This window comes from Bos indicus, chromosome 21, assembly GCF_029378745.1.
Source record: "Bos indicus isolate NIAB-ARS_2022 breed Sahiwal x Tharparkar chromosome 21, NIAB-ARS_B.indTharparkar_mat_pri_1.0, whole genome shotgun sequence".
In the NCBI taxonomy this organism is placed as follows: Eukaryota; Metazoa; Chordata; class Mammalia; order Artiodactyla; family Bovidae; genus Bos; species Bos indicus.
In genome coordinates, this window is record NC_091780.1 from 17,886,355 (window position 1) to 17,904,833 (window position 18,479).

The 18,479-nt window shown below is 37.9% G+C and overlaps 1 protein-coding gene across 2 annotated transcripts in view; it reads left to right on the plus strand.

Annotated features, from left to right (window-relative positions):
* Nucleotides 1-18,479, plus strand: part of AGBL1 (AGBL carboxypeptidase 1) — a 932,974-nt gene that overhangs the window by 653,379 nt on the left and 261,116 nt on the right. For both annotated transcript variants that reach the window (XM_070775073.1, XM_070775072.1), the window contains exon 22: nt 15,630-15,793. In XM_070775073.1, the coding sequence (XP_070631174.1) occupies nt 15,630-15,793 (164 nt within the window). The remainder of the gene's footprint in view (nt 1-15,629; nt 15,794-18,479) is intronic.

Here is an 18,479-nt window from a genome sequence, read left to right on the forward strand (position 1 = left end):
CAGGACTGATTTCCTTTAGGATGGACTGGTTGGATATCCTTGCAGTCCAAGAGGCTCTCAAGAATCTTCTCCAACACCACAGTTCAAAAGCATCACTTCTTTGGCACTCAGCTTTCTTTGTAGTCCAACTCTTACCTCCATACATGACTACTGGAAAAACCATAGTTTTGACTAGATGGACCTTCGTTGGCAAAGTAGTGTCTCTGCTTTTTAATATGCTGTCTAGGTTGGTCATAACTTTTCTTCCAAGGAGCAAGCATCTTTTAATTTCATGGCTGCAGTCACCAGCTGCAGTGATTTGGTGCTAAGTCACTTCAGTCGTGTCCGACTCTGTGTGACCCCATAGATGGCAGCCCACCAGGCTCCCCCATCCCTGGGATTCTCCAGGCAAGAACACTGGAGTGGGTTGCCATTTCCTTCTCCAATGCATGAAAGTTATAAGTGAAAGTGAAGTTGCTCAGTCATGTCTGACTCTTAGCGATCCCATGGACTGCAGCCCACCAGGCTCCTCTGCCCGTGGGATTTTCCAGGCAAGAGTTCTGGAGTGCGCTGCCATTGCCTTCTTTGCAGTGATTTTGGAGCCCCCCAAAATAAAGTCTGTCACTGTTTCCATTGTTACCCCATCTATTTGTCATGAAGCGATGGGACCAGATGCCATAATCTTGTTTTCTGAATGTTGAGTTTTAAGCCAGTTTTTTCACTCTTCTCTTTCACTTTTATCAAGAAGCTATTTAATTCTTCACTTTCTGCCATAAGGGTGGTGTTGTCTATGTATCTGAGGTTATTGATATTTCTCCCAGCAATCTTGATTCCAGGTTGTGCTTCATCCAGACCAGTGTTTCTCATGATATACTCTGCACATAAGTTAAATAAGCAGGGTGACAATATACAGTGTTGACATACTCATTTCCCGATTTGGAAGCAGTCTGTTGTTCCAATCAGCTATAGTCGAAAATAAAATAAAAAATTTTAAAAGAAGGAAATTTAAACATTCCAGAGATGCTTAAACTAAATTGTGAAATTATCCCCGTGAAGTTGCCTATTCAAAACACATAATGTTAATATTCCATGATATGAATATACACAAGTTTATTTGACTAGTGATATACTAATGCTTATTTAGGAATTTCTTATTGTTTGTCTTATGACTATTTTCTTAATATTGCTTTCTGGAATTTGAATTAACTCCAAGAGCTTAAGCATTCTTAAGGATGCATTTTCAAATTGTCCTTTGGAAATACTGCAACTACATGCACTTCCACTGGTAACCAGCAATAACGTTGCCAATTTACAGATCTGTACCAGCAAATCAGTACAATTTTGGGATCAAGGCTAAACCTGAATTGAAAACCAAATCATGCTATGTTATAGTATGGTATAATATAGTAATTTGCACTTTGTATCAAGACAGCTAATTTTCCCCTTTATTAAAATCATGTTTCTTTTGTAATATTTTTGGCAATTTACATATTTTTATATTTTATTTGTTCAATCACTAATATTTTCCTTTATGGTTTCTTCTTTGCAGATATATATTAAAAGACCTTCTCCTGGTCTGGAGATGAGAAACATAAAATCTGTATTTTTTTCCTGTATTGTTGTTTGATTTTTAAATATCTAACCTTTTAATCAAAATAAAAATTTTTATGTTTGTGGGAGAAGTTTTGCCTGAAATATTAATCAGTTGTCTTTGTTTTAGCCCCATATAGTACATTTTCTTGTGACTTGAAAAGCTTCTTATCTTGTGCAAATTTTCACATATTCCAAGGTTTGGGGGCTTTCTGTATTCTTCCCTTGATCTACTGCCATATTCTGCATTAATATCATAACAGTAAATTATTGTAAATATGTAAGATCTTTTGCCTATCTGTAAAGGAAAACGCTCATTATTATTTTCACTGTTTATGCCAAAATGATTCTTGGATATTTTTGCCATGTATTCTTCTAAAGTAGAATTAGTTTGCCAAGTCTGAAAATCCCCACTGCTGTTTTGGTTTTCTATGCTTTTATAGACTAATGTGAGAATTGATATTGCGTGCTATTGGGCCCTGCTTTCCCAGAATTCAGTATGCTCCTTCATTTCTTTACATTTTTTCATTTTATCTGTTGGTAAATTCCTGAGATTTATCATATAATCCTTAGGGTATTTATTATTAATTCCATTCCTAGATATTTTATAGTTGTGTTGCTATTGTGATGGAATTTTTATTATACTTAATAATTTATTTTGCTGGTTCATAGAAAGAAAATTGATTTTTGTATATTTAATTTGTTACCTGTCTACTTACTCATTTCTTGCCTCCTGTCTAATAGATTTTCTGTTTCAGTTGATTCCTTTAGTTTGCTTTAGTACCTAATCAGTCTTCAAATAATGATAACGTGCTTCCTTCCTTTTTAATATGTATGATTCCATTTTTTCTTATCTTACTGAATTGTTTGGAACTTGTTGAATATTGGTAAATAACGGTAGTGAGAGTATGCAATAGTTTTAAGAAGGACTGTGTATGCCAAGTATAATTTTGACTATTGGTTTCATGTAAGAAAGACTTCCCTGGTGGCTCAGTAAAGCGTCTGTCTACAAAGCAGGAGACCTGGGTTCGAGCCCTGGGTTGGGAAGATCCCCTGGAGAAGGAAATGGCAATCCACTCCAGTACTATTGCCTAGAAAATCCCATGGACAGAGGAGCCTGTTAGGCTACAGTCTGTGGGGTTGCAAAGACTGGGGTACATGACTGAGCAACTACACTTTCATGTAAGAATTTGCTGTTATTGTTGATAATAATAAATACTTGTATAATGAGAAATGGGCCATGTATTAAATCAAGTTTTTTAATATATTTTAACTCCTTGAATTATCTTAGGAGTTCCATGAGGTAGATAGTGATATTATTATTATTATCATTAATGATTATTATTATTATTCCCATTCTACAGATTAGAAAATTGAGGCACCGAGAGTGATTTTCTTAATGGCCATACAGTTAGCATAGGGCAGCTCTAGGATTGGGGCACTAGCGATGTGAGCCCCAGGGCCTGTGTTGATACCCACCATGCTGCCCTCTCGTCTTTGTAAGTGCTGTTAGCTCATAAGCTGAGATTTGTATCCAAAATGGATGCACATATCCAGAAGGTCCTGTTTATTTTTCCTCTATTCTCCTCTGCTTTTTGATCTCTATCCATTAACATCTATGTTAGTAGATTTTCAAATAACACCAGCCACATGTCATTCTCAGAAAAATACCTTCTAGATTAGGCTATAAAATTATTTGTCTTACTGCATTATTTACATGCTATAAGGATCAGTTTCTTGGATTTAGGGTTATGCTAATATTTTCCAACTTTGTATTGAGTTATAATTGGCATATAACATTATATTACTTTCAGCTGAACAACATAGTGATTTGATATATGTATAGACTGAGAAATCATCATCACCTTTCATTAATATTCATCACCACACACACATACAATTTTTTTGTGTGTGTATATGGAGAGAACTTTTATGATTTAGTTTATTAGCAACTTTCAAATACATGATACGGTATTAACTATAATCACTACATTGTACAAAACATCCCTATAACATTTATTTTACAATTCAGTTCAGTTCAGTTCAGTGGCTCATTTGCGTCTGAATCTTTGTGAAGCCATAGACTGCAGCACACCAGGCTTCCCTGTCCATCATCAATTCTGGGAGCTTGCTCAAACTCATCCATTGAGTTGGTGATGCCAACTAATCATCTCATCCTCTGTCATCCCCTTCTCATCCTGCCTTCAATCCTTCCCAGCATCAGGGTGTTTTAAAATGAGTCAGTTGTTCACATTAGGTGGCCAAAGTTTTGGAGTTTCAGCTTCAGCATCAGTGCTTCCAGTGAATTTTCATGACTGATTTCCTTGAGGACTGACTGGTTTGATCTCCTTGCAGTCCAAGGGAATTTCAGGAGTCTTCTCCAACACTACAGTTCAAAAGCATCTATTCTTCAGCACTCAGCTTTCTTTATATTCCTACTCTCACATCCATACATGACTATTGGGAAAACCATAGCTTTGACTAAATGGACATTTGTTGGCAAAGTAATGTCTCTGCTTTTTAATATGCTGTCTAGGTTGGTCATAGCTTTTCTTCCAAGGAGCAAGCATCTTTTAATTTCATGGCTGCAGTCACCATTTGCACTGATTTTGGAGCCCAAGAAAATAAAGTCTGTCACTGTTTCCACTGTTTCCCCATCTATTTGCCATGAAGTGATGGGACCGGATGCCATGATCTTCATTTTCTGAATGTTGAGCTTTAAGCCAACTTTTTCACTCTCCTCTTTCACTTTCATCAAGAGGCTCTTTAGTTCCTCTTCACTTTCTGCCATAAGGGTGGTGTCATCTGCATATCTGAGGTTAATGATATTTCTCCCGGCAATCTTGATTCCAGCTTGTGCTTCCTCCAGCCCAGCATTTCTCATGTTGTACTCTGCATATAAGTTAAATAAGCAGGGTGACAGTATACAGCCTTAATGTACTCCTTTCCCAATTTTGGACCAGTCCATTGTTCCATGTCTAGTTCTAACTGTTGCTTCTTGACCTGCATAGAGATTTCTCAGGAGGCAGATAAGGTGGTCTGATATTCTCATCTCTTGAAGAATTTTTCACAATTTGTCTTGATCCACACAGTCAAAGGCTTTGGTGTAATCAATAAAGCATAAGTAGAATTTTTTTCTGGAATTCTATGTCTTTTTTGATGATCCAACGAATGTTGGCAATTTGAGGAACAAGGTTCCTCTGCCTTTCCTAAATTCAGCTTGAACATGTGAAAGTTATCAGTTCACGTACTGTTGAAGCTTGACTTTGAGAATTTTGAGCATTGCTTTGCTAGCATGTGAGATGAGTTCAATTGAGCAGTAGTATGAACATTCTTTGGCGTTGACTTTCTTTGGGATTGGAATGAAAACTGATCATTTCCAGTCCTGTGGCCACTGCTAAATTTTCCAAAGTGGCTGGCATATTGGGTGCAGCACTTTCACAGCATCATCTTTTAGGACTTTAAATAGCATAGCTGGAATTCCATCACCTCCACTAGCTTTGTTTGCAGTGATGCTTCCTAAGCCCCACTTGACTTCACACTCCAGGATGTCTGACTCTAGGTGAGTGATCACACCATCATGGTTATCTGGGTCATTAAGATCTGTTTTGTATAGTTCTTCTGTGTATTCTTGCCACCTCTTAATATCTTCTGCTTCTATTAGTTCCATACCATTTCAGACCTTCGTTTCGTCCATCTTCACATGAAATGTTCCCATGGTATCTCTAATTTTCTTGAAGAGATCTCTAGTCTTTCCCATTCTATTATTTTCCTCTATTTCTTTGCATTGATAACTGAGGGAAGCTTTCTTATCTCTCCTTGTTCTTCTTTGAAACTCTGCATTCAAATGGGTTCAGTTCAGTTCAGTTCAGTTCAGTCACTCAGTCGTGTCTGACTTTTTGCGACCCCATGGACTGCAGCACGCCAGGCCTCTCTGTCCATCACCAACTCCCAGAGTTTACACAAACTCACGTCCATTGTGTTGATGATGCCATCAAACCATCTCATCTCTGTCATCCCTTCTTCTCCCACTGTCAATTTTTCCCAACATTAGGGTCTTTTCAAGTTAGTCAGCTCTCCGCATCAGGTGGCCAAAATGTTGGAGTTTCAGCTTCAGTCCTTCCAATGAACACTCAGGACTGATCTCCTATAGGATGGACTGGTTGTATCTCCTTGCAGTCCAAGGGACTCTCAAGATTCTTCTCCAACACCACAGTTCAAAATATCAAGTCTTCGGCACTCAACTTGGATATATCTTTCCTTTTCTCCTCTGCCTTTTGCTTCTCTTCTTTTCACAGCTATTTGTAAGGCCTCCTCAGGCAACCATTTTGCCTTTTTGCATTTCTTTTTCTTGGGGATTGTCTTGATCAATGCCTCCTGTACAGTGTCACGAACCTCCGTCCATAGTTCTTCAGGCACTCTATCAGACCTAATCCCTTGAATCTATTTGTCACTTCCACTGTATAATCATAAGGGATTTGATTCAGGTCATACCTGAATGGTCTAGTGATTTTCCCTACTTTCTTCATTTTAAGTCTGAATTTGGCAATAAGGAGTTCATGATCTGACCCACAGTTAGCTCCCGGTCTTTCCTGACTGTATAGAGCTTCTCCATTTTTGGCTGCAAAGAATATAGTCAATTTGATTTCACTATTGACTATGTGGTGATGTCCATGTGTAGAGTCTTCTCTTGTGTTGTTGGAAAAGGGTTTTTGCTATGACTGGTGTGTTCTCTTGGCAAAACTCTGTTAGCCTTTGCCCTGCTTCATTCTGTACTCCAAGGCCAAATTTGCCTGTTACTCCAGGTATGTCTTGACTTCCTACTTTTGCATTCCAGTCCCCTATGATGAAAAATACATCTTTTTTGGTTGTTAGTTCTAGAATGTCTTGTCAGTCTTCATAGAACCATTCAACTTCAGCTTCTTTAACAATACTGGTTGGGGCATATAGCCTTGGATTACTGTGCTATTGAATGGTTTGCCTTGAAAATGGACAGAGATCATTCTGTCATTTTTGAGATTGCACCCAAGTGCTGCATTTTGGACTCTTTCGTTGACTATGAGGGCATTTTACATTTTTACTATTGGACATTTTAACTTCTGATCACCTTCACCCACGTTGCCCTCCTTCCACTCTTTACTTTTAGCGATCGCCAGTCTGTTCGTTGTGAGGTGTTTTTTTTTCTCGTAGATTCCACATGTAAGTGAGATCATACAGTCTTTGTCTTTCCTTAACGTATTTCACTTAATGTAACGCCCTCAATGTCTTTACATGTTGCTGCAAATGGCAAGATTTCCTTCTATTGTATTTAGACTAATATTCTGATTGATCCATATCTATATGTCTATATCACATTTTCTTCATCAAGTTATTGATTGATGGATTCTTAGGTTCATTCCATGTATTGGTTATTATAAACAATACAGTTATAATAATATTTTAAAAGAAATTCTGAATTTTTTGAGTTCTGATTATGTGTATGGCCATGCTGGGAGGCATGTAGGATCTCAGTTCCCTGACCAATGATCAGAACTGCACCCCTGCAATGGGAGCACAGAGTCTTAGCCGCTGGACCTTCACAGAAGTCCCTGAAATTTTCCTTATCAATATGTGGTTTGTATTTAACTCTTTCTCATCCTTGGTTTATCTTCCTGCAGGGCCCTCACATGTAAACAACATTTTTCAAGACACAGTATTTTCTCCTCAGTTCTATATGTCATTGCCTTACTATTTTTTGTGTCTATTGGTGTGAGCAAATTTTACTATTTAATTTTAAATTATTTATTGGGATCTATACACTTTTTTGGTTTCTTTTAATTAATTACAGCACTTGTATTTGGTGAACTTGTTTGATCTGCAGACTTAGGTTTTTTTTGTTTTGTTTTTTTTAATGTAAGGAAGTTCTTTCTTCTTTCTCCTCATCCCTTTTTTCTTTTTCTTGACTTGTGTTATGACTTCCATACTATCTAGTCTCGAAGTACAAGATCGCTTTTCCTAAATCTGTTCCATGATTCTTGTTTACATATTTAACTCATCAGGTTTATCCAGCTTTCCCTTGAGATGCTGGAAAATTTCTCAAGGTTATCTTATACAGAATGAATTTCATTTTCTGCGTTGAATAGTGTGTGAACTCTTTCCATTTGGATTTTAATGTAGAAATGCCCTTTTCCATCTCAGCAGTGCAATTTCTTCTGACCTCTTATTCTCTCATCATTCCTTTTTGCTATCCTTGCACCAGGGCAATGATATCTCTTGATTATTTCCAAGATATAAATAAGAAATCTCCCAGATTGTTTTCTCATTTCTGGAAGTAATTGTATTTTTAAAAATGAAACTTGTTTAGTGTCTTTTGAGTGCCACCCTTTTTAACTGTAGTATTTCTACACACGACAGCATGAAGCATGTAACCTCTTTCCTCTTTGCTTATAGAAGGTGTTCAATGAAGTCTAGTTTTATTAAAAATAAAGATAGGTTTTGCCAGACATTGTTGGTCTTTGGGGGCAGAAATTAATCCCTATTCACTTATAACTTGGGTTTTGGACACAGAGAGAGGCCCATGCAAGATCTGAGGACTGATTGAAGACTTGACCACGCAAAGTTAGGTCCTCGAAAGATGACAACTGCAGTCAGTAAACTGGTGAAAACGCAATCTGTGAAAAGCAAGAAAGTAGGTTTGCCTGAATGTCTTTTGGCCATGGCTTTGGGTAGAGCAGGAAAAAATGGAAAAGTTTTTATTCATAATTTCTCAACACAAACCCTCCTTTAAGCAGATTTGGGAACATAATTCAGTTGGACAGTAGAACCCAAAAGGCTTCAAGCCCAAACTTCAGCCTATACTAGTCCTTTATTGGCTGTTCCCAAGTGCCTAGGGGAGTCAAGCATAAGATCTTTCTGGAGGCAAGAACATTAAAAATAAATCCACAAATACTTTCTTTGAATTAAATAATATGCAAATTTAGAATTCTTGAAAAATCATAAAATGAGCAAAGAAGCCTATGTTATTGCCACTAAACAGAAAAATCAAACCAATAAATGATTCACACAAAGACTATATTTAGGACTGATCAGGTAGAGCATATACATAACTGTGTTTATAGTATTTCAGAGACAGGTTTTGAGATGGATATGTTAGAAAAATGATTCAATAAAGCTGGAGAGAGAATTATGAAAATGGAGTATTTGTATAAAATATTCAGAATCACAGAGATAGAAAGAAATAACAAAATATGAAAGTAGAGTTAAGAGTTTTGGAGTAGATAGGGAATGGGGGAATAAATTATTCTAAGAAATAATGGGTGACATTTTTCTAGAACTAATGAAAGACACCAATCTTTACTGTCACTGAATTACACATAAAAGAAATAAATCTTACTGTACTTCAGAATATTAACGATAGGAGATCCTACAATATCTAAATGTAATTACACTAGTTTATTGACATGCTATGTACAGATTTTTTTTTTTGGCTGCAGCAGGTCTTCACTGTTACACGTGGGCTTTCTCTGGTTGCAGTGAATGGGCGCTACTCTCTAGCTGCGGTGCGTGGGCTTCTCAATGCAGCGGCTTCGCTTGCTGTGGAAAAGAGGCTCTAGGGTGCACAGGCTTCAGTGGTTTCGGCTCTTGGGCTCAGTGGTTGCTGTGCATGGGCTTAGTTGCCCAGTGACATGTGGGATCCTCAGGGAGCAGGGATCTAATGAGCATACCCTGTATTGGAAGGCAGATTCTCAATGATCGGATCATCAGGGAAGTCCTACGTAGCTTTTAAAACATTTTTCTAGGGAGTGATAATTTTTAAAAGTATTTTGTACATGAATGTTTTACTGATATTACCCCTGTCTATGTGTTTGTGTATTATAGGCAAATCATATCACTAGTGTCTGAATGTGTACGTGAGGGGTTTTCATTTCTAAATCTTCACCAGAAATCACATCATTATGTGCTTTGTATTTTGCTTTTCACACTTATCATTAAATCATAAACATTATCGCTTATTGTCAAATTGTTATAATTATTACTTCATTATATATCATAAAATTTATTCCACTATAATTTCATTAGTCATTTTTCCTTATTAAATATTTAGACTTTTCTCTCAAGAAATTTTAATTACTATGTATAACTTTGACATGATACACATTTTGTGCATATGGCTTCACTTTTATTAGAATTGGTTCCTTAGGAAAAATTCTCAGAAGTAATATTATCATATCAAATAGTCATTGTATTTTGATATGTGCCAGCTTTTATCATAAGAGTCAGCACTAAATATTTTCAACTTGAGTGTGTTTATCTACCAATTTGCAGAGTGTAAGAAGTATTTTTAAGTAATAAAATAGAATATTTCCCCATGTTTGATTTTTAATTGGTTTTTCTCTATGCTCACCAGTATCTTGATAAGTATCTTGCTTAGTATCTTGCTTATCAGTATTCATGCTTTATAAACTTATCTTCTGTGGATTCTATGTTTGTCTTACCAATATATAATTTTCTGCAATAATACAAATATTAAAATAAAAAATTAAATTTTAGACTTTAAAGTTATTTTAAAACTTATTTTAAAATATTAAAATAAGTAATTTTCTACAGTAATACAAATATTCTTCCCATGTTGATATTTAAAAATTATATGAGGGTGAGGCTATTAGCCAATTTGGGGAACAAATATAGTTGTGAATTTCACTTATTTTGGGGTAGATTATCAAGAAAAGTTTAAAAATATATGTATATGTAAAGAACTGTGCCAGTGAGTTTTGCTTACCAATGTGTTGAAAAAATAAAGAGCTGTACTTTCTAGCAGCATTGGTACATGGATATTGGTGTGTCCTTGCTGGACTCACCCAGTCTTGTTTCTAACACTCTTCTGTCTTACATATCTTTATTAAAAAGGATGAGCAATCTAAACTATTTAGTTACCAGACAATTCTAAAGCTAGTGTTTGCTTTATTACATAATTCTGACCAATAAAGTATAAGCAAGAAAATGCTGTCATTTCCCCCCTCCCCCCCCCCCCACTTTCTCTTTCTCCTTCCTTGAATGGTGATGTGCTGGCTGGAGCTACTGCAGCCACCTTGCAGTCATGATGAGAAAATCAGAAGAATAGCAGATACAGTGACCCTGATTTTGTTAAGACAACTGAAATAAGGCCAGAAACTTAATACCCATCAAACCTTATGATATGCAAAAAATAAGGTTCCATTTATTATTAAGTCACTTTAGTCAGACTTTTTGTCATTGCCTGTGAAAAACAAATCCTAATTAATCGAACTAAGCTTAGGGAGAGGAAAATTGGTTCTCTGTTTTACTAAGATACACTTTTAAACTAACCCAAAGCCAGATTTATCTATAAAACTACTGCTGTGAGTACATAGTAACTGACCAATGTAGATAAGAGAATTTTTAAATTTTGTTTACCTGTTTCGCCAAATGTATCCAGGGAGTAAATGCATCTCCTGGAGGGAAAATAAAATAAGAATTTTTTTAAATTGCTCATGGCATTTAACAACAGGAGAACAGAATTTAAAGGCATTCCTATATCTGCTATCCAGAGAAATATAGTTCCACTCAGCAAATACAATAAGTATCCAAGGAACGCACACCCATGCCTCTGCATATCCATACATTTATAGCCATTACTTACCCATTTATAATATATGGAGGATATACCATATGCTGAACTATGTGTTCCATGCCAGGGATATAAAAAAACATATATTGCTTAATCCTTGCCTCTGAGATTTTCACTCCAGGCTGGATGTAGGACAGAAGAAGAGGCCATTTGGATAAACAAATGTTCTTCATACTGTTTGGGAGTAAAAAGCATAGGTTACTAAAGTGAGATTCATAGTAGAGAGCGAAATGGAACAGGTGTTCCTCAAGGCCCCACAGTCAGTAAATGCTGTAAGTTACTTTATTTGATGTCTTCTTGTCTAGTCATTTTATTTTACTAACCATTAACTGAAATAAGTGAACTGATATCTATTCTGAGACTCTTTTTGCATTATAAAAATGCTATTTTTTTTCTTTTTTTTTCAAGGTTGGGAAGAATGGCGAGAGTATCCTAAAAACATATACAATACCATATGTAAAATAGATAGCCAATGGGAATTTGCTGTATGACTCAGGGAACTCAAACTAGGGCTCTGTAAAAACCCAGAGGGGTTTAAAAGGCTGAGAGATGGGAGGAAGGTTCAAGAGGGAGGGGATATATGTATATCTATGGTTGATTCATATTGATGTATGGCAGAAACCAACACAATACTGTAAAGCAATTATCCTCCAATTAAAAATGAATTAATCTAAAAAATAAGGCGATATGGTAGTTAAAAAAAAAAAAAAAAAAGCTATCTTTTTGACTGTTGCTGTACAGAATTTGACTTGTATGTAGAAATTTCCTCTGATCTGCCAATATTGTGCCTGCTATGAGATTTATTTCCCCCAGGACTCTTCTTTTTTCTGACTTGTTATATGTTGGAGTGGATGCTGGGGTAACACATGTGGATCAGTTATGTTGCCTATCCCTAGAGCCTGGATTCTTGTTCATACCCTCCTTGTTTATTCCCCTTTGCCACCAGCGAGGCAGGAGGGTGGAGGAGGACGGTCTGACCTCCACTCCACTGTTTCTGACCAAGCCAGCCATTGTAGAATGAAGCAGAGCAGTCAGGAAAATGGGAGGAGGGAAAGCATTGGACCTCAGAGCTGCTGTAGCAGGAAAGAGACTGAGATCTTTTCTCTTTTTGTGAAAAGGGATCTTCTCGATTGACCTAAGGAAAACCACTTGTTAAACTTCTGTCTTTCCCCTCCTGCTGCTGTTGTTTACAGAGGAACAGACTTCCCTTAACTCTGAAGTAATGTCTCCTTTCTTCAGGTAAACAGGTGTCCAAACATCCAGCAAACCACATTTTTAAACAGCTGAAATAAAGTTGAGGACTTTACACATTTCTTTATCATTTTACCTAGGAATTCTTTCATGAAATAGTTTCCTAACTTGGAACTTCATTTTTCCTTGGGACACTTAGGCCAATCTTTTAAAATTTTTACTATCACATCCCTGTCTTCTAGATTACTATTCTTTGGATGGAAAATCTATTTTTTTAAAAATATAATATTCAACTATTGATTTTTTCATGTAAGTGAAATGTACTTTATAAACACGAAGACCTCAGAACTACATTGAATTCTGTTGTATTAAATATCTTTATAGGAAGAAGAAAAGAAAAATTGAGATAAAACTGATCAATATTGTGGGGACTTTGAAATATTCTTTCTCACGGCACATCTAAGTATGTGGAGGGAGGAATTATAATCTCTTTTATGGATGAGAAAATCAAGGTGAATGAAGTTCACAATTCTAAAATAACACATTCATAAAATAGTAAAATGAGGGTTCAAATCCAATTTTTTAAATCTAACTTCAAAAAGCACACACTTTGTAGCTCATCAAGTAATACAGAGTTCCTCCCAGTCTACATATAGCAGTTTGTTGAGTCAGAATCAATTTATGAGTCTCCAGGTGGCGCTAATGGTAAAAAAAAACCCTCCTGCCAAAGCAAGAGAAATAAGACAAGCAGGACTGACCCCAGCGTGGGGAAGATCCCCAGGAGGCGGGGGTGGCAACCCACTCCAGTATTCTTGCCTAGGAAATCTCACGGACAGAAGAGCTCCACATGTGGGCTACATACAGTCCATAGGGTTGCAAAGAGTCGGACACGACTGAAGTAACACACACACACACACACACACCTCATAGGGCTTTTTAAAAAAATATAATTGCTTTACAATGTTGTGTTAGTTTCTGCTGTACAACAAAGTGAATCAGCTATTTGTTGCTGTTGTTTAGTCACCAAGTTGTGTCCGACTCTTTGAGACCCCATGAACTGTAAGCACGCCGGGCTTTCCTGTCCTTCACTATCTCCCACAGTTTGCTCAGACTCATGTCCATTGAGTCGGTGATGCCATCCCACCATCTCATCCTCTGTCATCCCTTTCTCCTACTGCCCTCAATCTTTCCCAGCATCAGGATCTTTTCCATTGAGTTGGCTCTTACATCAGGTGGCCAAAGTATTGTAACTTCAGCTTCAGCATCTTTCTTTCCAATGAATATTCAGAGTTGATTTTCTTTAGAATTGGCTGATTTGATCTCCTTGAAGTCCAAGGGACTCTCAAGAGTCTTCCCCAACACCACAGTTTGAAAGCATCAATTCTTTGGCACTAAGCCTTCATTATTGTCCAAGTCTCACATCCATACATACTGGAAAAACCATAGCTTTGATGACACAGACCTTTGTTGGAAAAGTGACATATGTGCTTTTTAATATGCTGTGTAGGGTTGTCATAGTTTTTCTTTTATGGAGCAAGCGTCTTTTAATTTTGTGACTGCAGTCACTGTCTGAAGTGATTTTGTGGCCCAAGAAAGTAAAATCTATCACTGTTTCCACTTTTTCCCTTTTTATTTGCCTTGAAGTGATGGGACTGGTTGCCATGATATTAGGTTTTTGAATGTTAGGTTTTAAGCCAGCTTTTCACTCTTCTATTTCACCTTCATCAAGAGGCTTTTTATTTCCTTTTTGCTTTCTGCCATTTGAATGGTATTATCCACATATCTGAGGTTGTTGACATTTCTCCTGGCAATCTTGATTCCAGCTTGTGATTCATTCAGCCTAGCATTTTGCATGATGTACTCTGCAAAGAAGTTAAATAAGCAGGATGATAATACAGAGACTTGTTGTACCCTTTCCCCAATTTTGAACCAGTCCGTTGTTCCATGCCTGGTTCTAACTGTTGCTTCTTGACTTGCATACAGCTTTCTTAGGAGGCCAGGAAGGTGGTCTTGTATTCCCATCTCTTTCAGAATTTTCCGCAGTTTGTTGTGATCCACACAGTCAAAGGTTTCTGTGTAGTCGATCACACACAAGTAGATGATTTTTCTGGAATTCCCTTCTTTTCTCTATGATTCAAAGAATGTTGGCAATTTGATCTCTGGTTCCTCTGCCTTTTCTAAACTCAGCTTGTACATCTGGAAGTTCTCGGTTCACATACTGCTGAAACCTAGACTGGAGGATTTTGAACATTGCATTGCTAGCATGTGAACTGAAGACAACTGTACAGTCGTTTGAGCATTCTTTGGCATTGCCCTTTCTTTGCAACTGGAATGAAAACTGACCTTTTCCAGTTCAGTTATATGTATACATACATCCTGTCCCTCTTGGACCCCCCTCAACCATCTCACCTACCTAGATCATCATATATACACTACCATGTTTAAAACAGATAACTAGCAGGAACCTGCTATAAAGCACGGAAGCTCAGCGCAGTACTCTATGATGAACTCATAGGACTTTGGTAAAGATTCACTGAGTCAATGCATGTAAAAGAGCTCAGAACAGAATGACACGTGGTCAACATTCAAGGTGCTTGCTAATTGTTAATAATATCATAGAGTATATGTCACGGCTCTGCTTTCATATGTTATCTTAGTACAGCTAAATATGTGGTTCTAAATAAATGGTGAGTGGTTTTTATTTATTTATTTTTTGAGTTTTAGTGTTTTTACATGAAAGATCTCCTTCATTCTCCATTGTTTGGTAAATTTGTGGGAGAGAAAGGATATCTCATTTTTTTTTTCTACAAGAAACTCTTTTAATTTATTATTGCTTTCTTTTGTATTTTGGCATAAGCAGACTTTTAGTCTCTCTTAGTAAGATTGTTTACAAACTTTTGTTTCAGCTGTGAAATCCTTTTGTAAAATATAGATAGAAGCATTGCTGCTTTATCAGAAGTTGGCGGGGAGTGGCTCCTGGATCTTCAAGCACCCTCCTGCCATTCAATACCCCTAACCACTCATTATTGTCTTGGGGGTTCTCCCCTAAGGTTGATGTTATACAGGCTGAGAACTGCTGATCCATAAAGCACATGAGAAAACTCATTGGGCAGTGACTGACAAATACTGTTAATTCATCATTTCTGTGATAGATGTACATCCAGGAATCCTTCCTCCTAATCACAGATTGTCTTCACTGATTTCCACTCTGTTCTCACTGTTGACTGCTCTCTTTAACCGGCAGGGTCTACAGTTTGGTACTGGTGAGCTGGAGGAGATGGGAGCCATGTTCTGCTTGGGGCTCCTCGTCTTGGAACTCAAATCTGGAAGCTGCAGCCATCAACTCCTGACCCGCGCAGCAGCTCTGCTAAATGCTGAGGAAGAGTCTCTGGACGTCTACCTGCAGAGGTAAGTTGCTCACAAGTTGAACCTTTGTGTTTCCATCGGAGAATATCTCAGAAGTGAAAGTCACGTGGACCTATGGGTGTTTGATAAAGAAAAAAGCATGGAGAAACTGCCAAATGAAGGTAAGACAGTAGAGTTCTATTGGAGGCAAACTTGGGACATCCTGAGTTCTTGATGAAGACAGGGAGGAGGATGCTTACTTGTACATAAAAGCACATAGAAAGCTACGTACATTTATAAATATGCATTTTTATAAAATTTTGCTTATGACAAAGAAGATGCAGCTTAGCAACACACATACACACTTACTTATGTATGGTTTGACAGTTACATGTTTATATGTGTACAGGTATCATTTTGGAGTCATTAGTCAGCTCAGAAGAGGCAATCTCATCATTAATATCAGCACGCCTGGGGGACAAGGAATAATTTAATCTTCCCATTCTTAAATAGCAACGTTGCGTCTCAGAATACATGATGCTGACGAATACGTTGGCCCGAGAACCTGACTCACAGCCATGGCAGGGAAAGGATGGGTCTCTGAGAATGGTGAGGATTGTTAATGAGTCAGGAGATGGATAACTGTTATCCACATGAGCCCCTTTGATGCCCTGCACTTTAGGCAAATTGTATTTAGGTGGAAGGAAGAGAGATATAATGGCCAAGAGAGAGAAAAGAGTATCAACAAACATCAGAGGATGGAAGGAATGTCATTGCCCACATTTTAAGCAAAGGGAGGGAGAGGGGAATTGAGCCACTGGGGAAGGAAGTGGCTACCAATAGTTGAGGAAGCATCCTCACATCCAAAGGCAGAGAGAAAACCGTTATATTGAGGTCTCTTACTTCCAGCTCATTTTCATGAATTTTCATCCTGCCACTGTTAGGCAGCCATTCCAATGTGACTTCTCACCAAATGGCCAGTCAAGCCTAGAAAGATCTAATAGCTTAAATTCATAATGCTTCGGAAGGCACTGGTTTTCTCTGAGATTTAATTACCTAAGTGCAGTAATTAACTTGCTTATCACACGATGCTATAGATCATAGACTCCGGTGACTTAAGTAAATCCAGGCCTCTTCCCTCCCCAGAGACACTGCACTGACTTCATTTTGACATCACAGCCGCTTCTGTCTGCCCCTGCTCCTTCCACGCCCCTCAGCACCCAAAGGCTTGGTGTGTTTGGCATCATGCTGGTATTTTAGCTTCTTTCCCTGACAGCAAGTGCTTCCATCTGCCAGGATGTATATTTCAACGTGTCTTTTCATCTTCGCCTTTGCTGAGCTATCTTGGGTGCAGACATGCCTGCGTTTTCTTTCTTTCTCTCCATCTTGGCCGCTCCCCCCACCACCTCCCGTCTCCTCTGCTGTTCACTGAGGAAAGATTGAGCAGACCTGGCATTGCTTGCTTTCCCTGAATTGATTGTGCCCGTCTGTTTGATCCAATGCAGTGAGGATTAGTTGCCTGTAAACTGGAACAAGAAGAAATCTATCAGAGAAATGCCTTTTCTAATTCAAGTCTAAAGAATTTGGTGTCAGGCTCCACATGCAGTGGTTTCTCTGTGGGTGATCATAAGAGCAGGGTATTACCTTACCTCCATGCCATCCCTTATAACTAACTAGTAATTCCACACAACAAACTAGTAACTTTTCAGTTGCAACCTATCCAAGGATACTGAAGGTTGAAGTCTGACCCTTCTTGGGCTGGGGCAACTTCTTACAGGGCAGGATACCCACACATAGGATGTGATTCAGCTGTGTGTTTTGAAAAGTTTTCAATTAAATTTGAGAGGCATGGAATCTGGTGGAGAGCAACAGAATGAAAGCTGCCTCTTCCACCCAAACATTTGTATCATATGTCTACTCATGGAGATGGTTGATGGTGGTTCCCACCCAGAGGACATGAAAACTACTTGGTTGAGAGGGAAATCACCGTGAGAATGTCTTGACCCAGAAAATATCCCTTTCGGTAAGTGTATATTCATTAAGGGATGGCAGAGGAGATACTTGTTGGCTTGAAACCAGCAGCAAGCTGTTTGAGTACCTTTGATTCGTTTCCGATGAATAGAACTAAATCATGACGTATAATAATCAGCAGAGTGAATCCTAGGAATTGTGTTAGCAACAGGGCTCTTATTTTCATACAAAAGGGTGTAACTGTTACATATGCTTTAAACAGGAGACTTCTGCTGCCCTCTTCCCACCCCCTGGCCCATTCCTGACTTTTATCCTTGGGTGTGTTACCTTTATTTAATGTAATAGGATTATATATTTCAGAAAGATTCTTCTTTTCTTGCACAGAAGTAAATGCTAGGAAAAAAAAAGGCAATCATTGACCTGAAAGTTGCCTTAAAAATATGTGAGCATGTGTTATTTTGAGAGTCCTTTAGACAAGGCCCAGGAGTGATCTACTGGGCAGATAAAGCCTGGCTGTATGCTGGTGGGCATCGTGTTTTTTGACAATAGGTTTTATGCCTCATTTACCACAGAAATAATTAGAATGTAGTCAACATCCACAGAGCAACTCACCATTTTTCATGAGCGGATAAAGGGCAGAATGGTGGATGTTTGCCCAGTGACTGAAGCTGAAAATGAAATACATGCATGCTTTGTTTTTGGTTTTTCTTCTTTAGCTCTCTTCCCAGTTGCTCATTCAAGAGATGTCTGCAGACTCGTTAAGGCATCTTGGAACTTC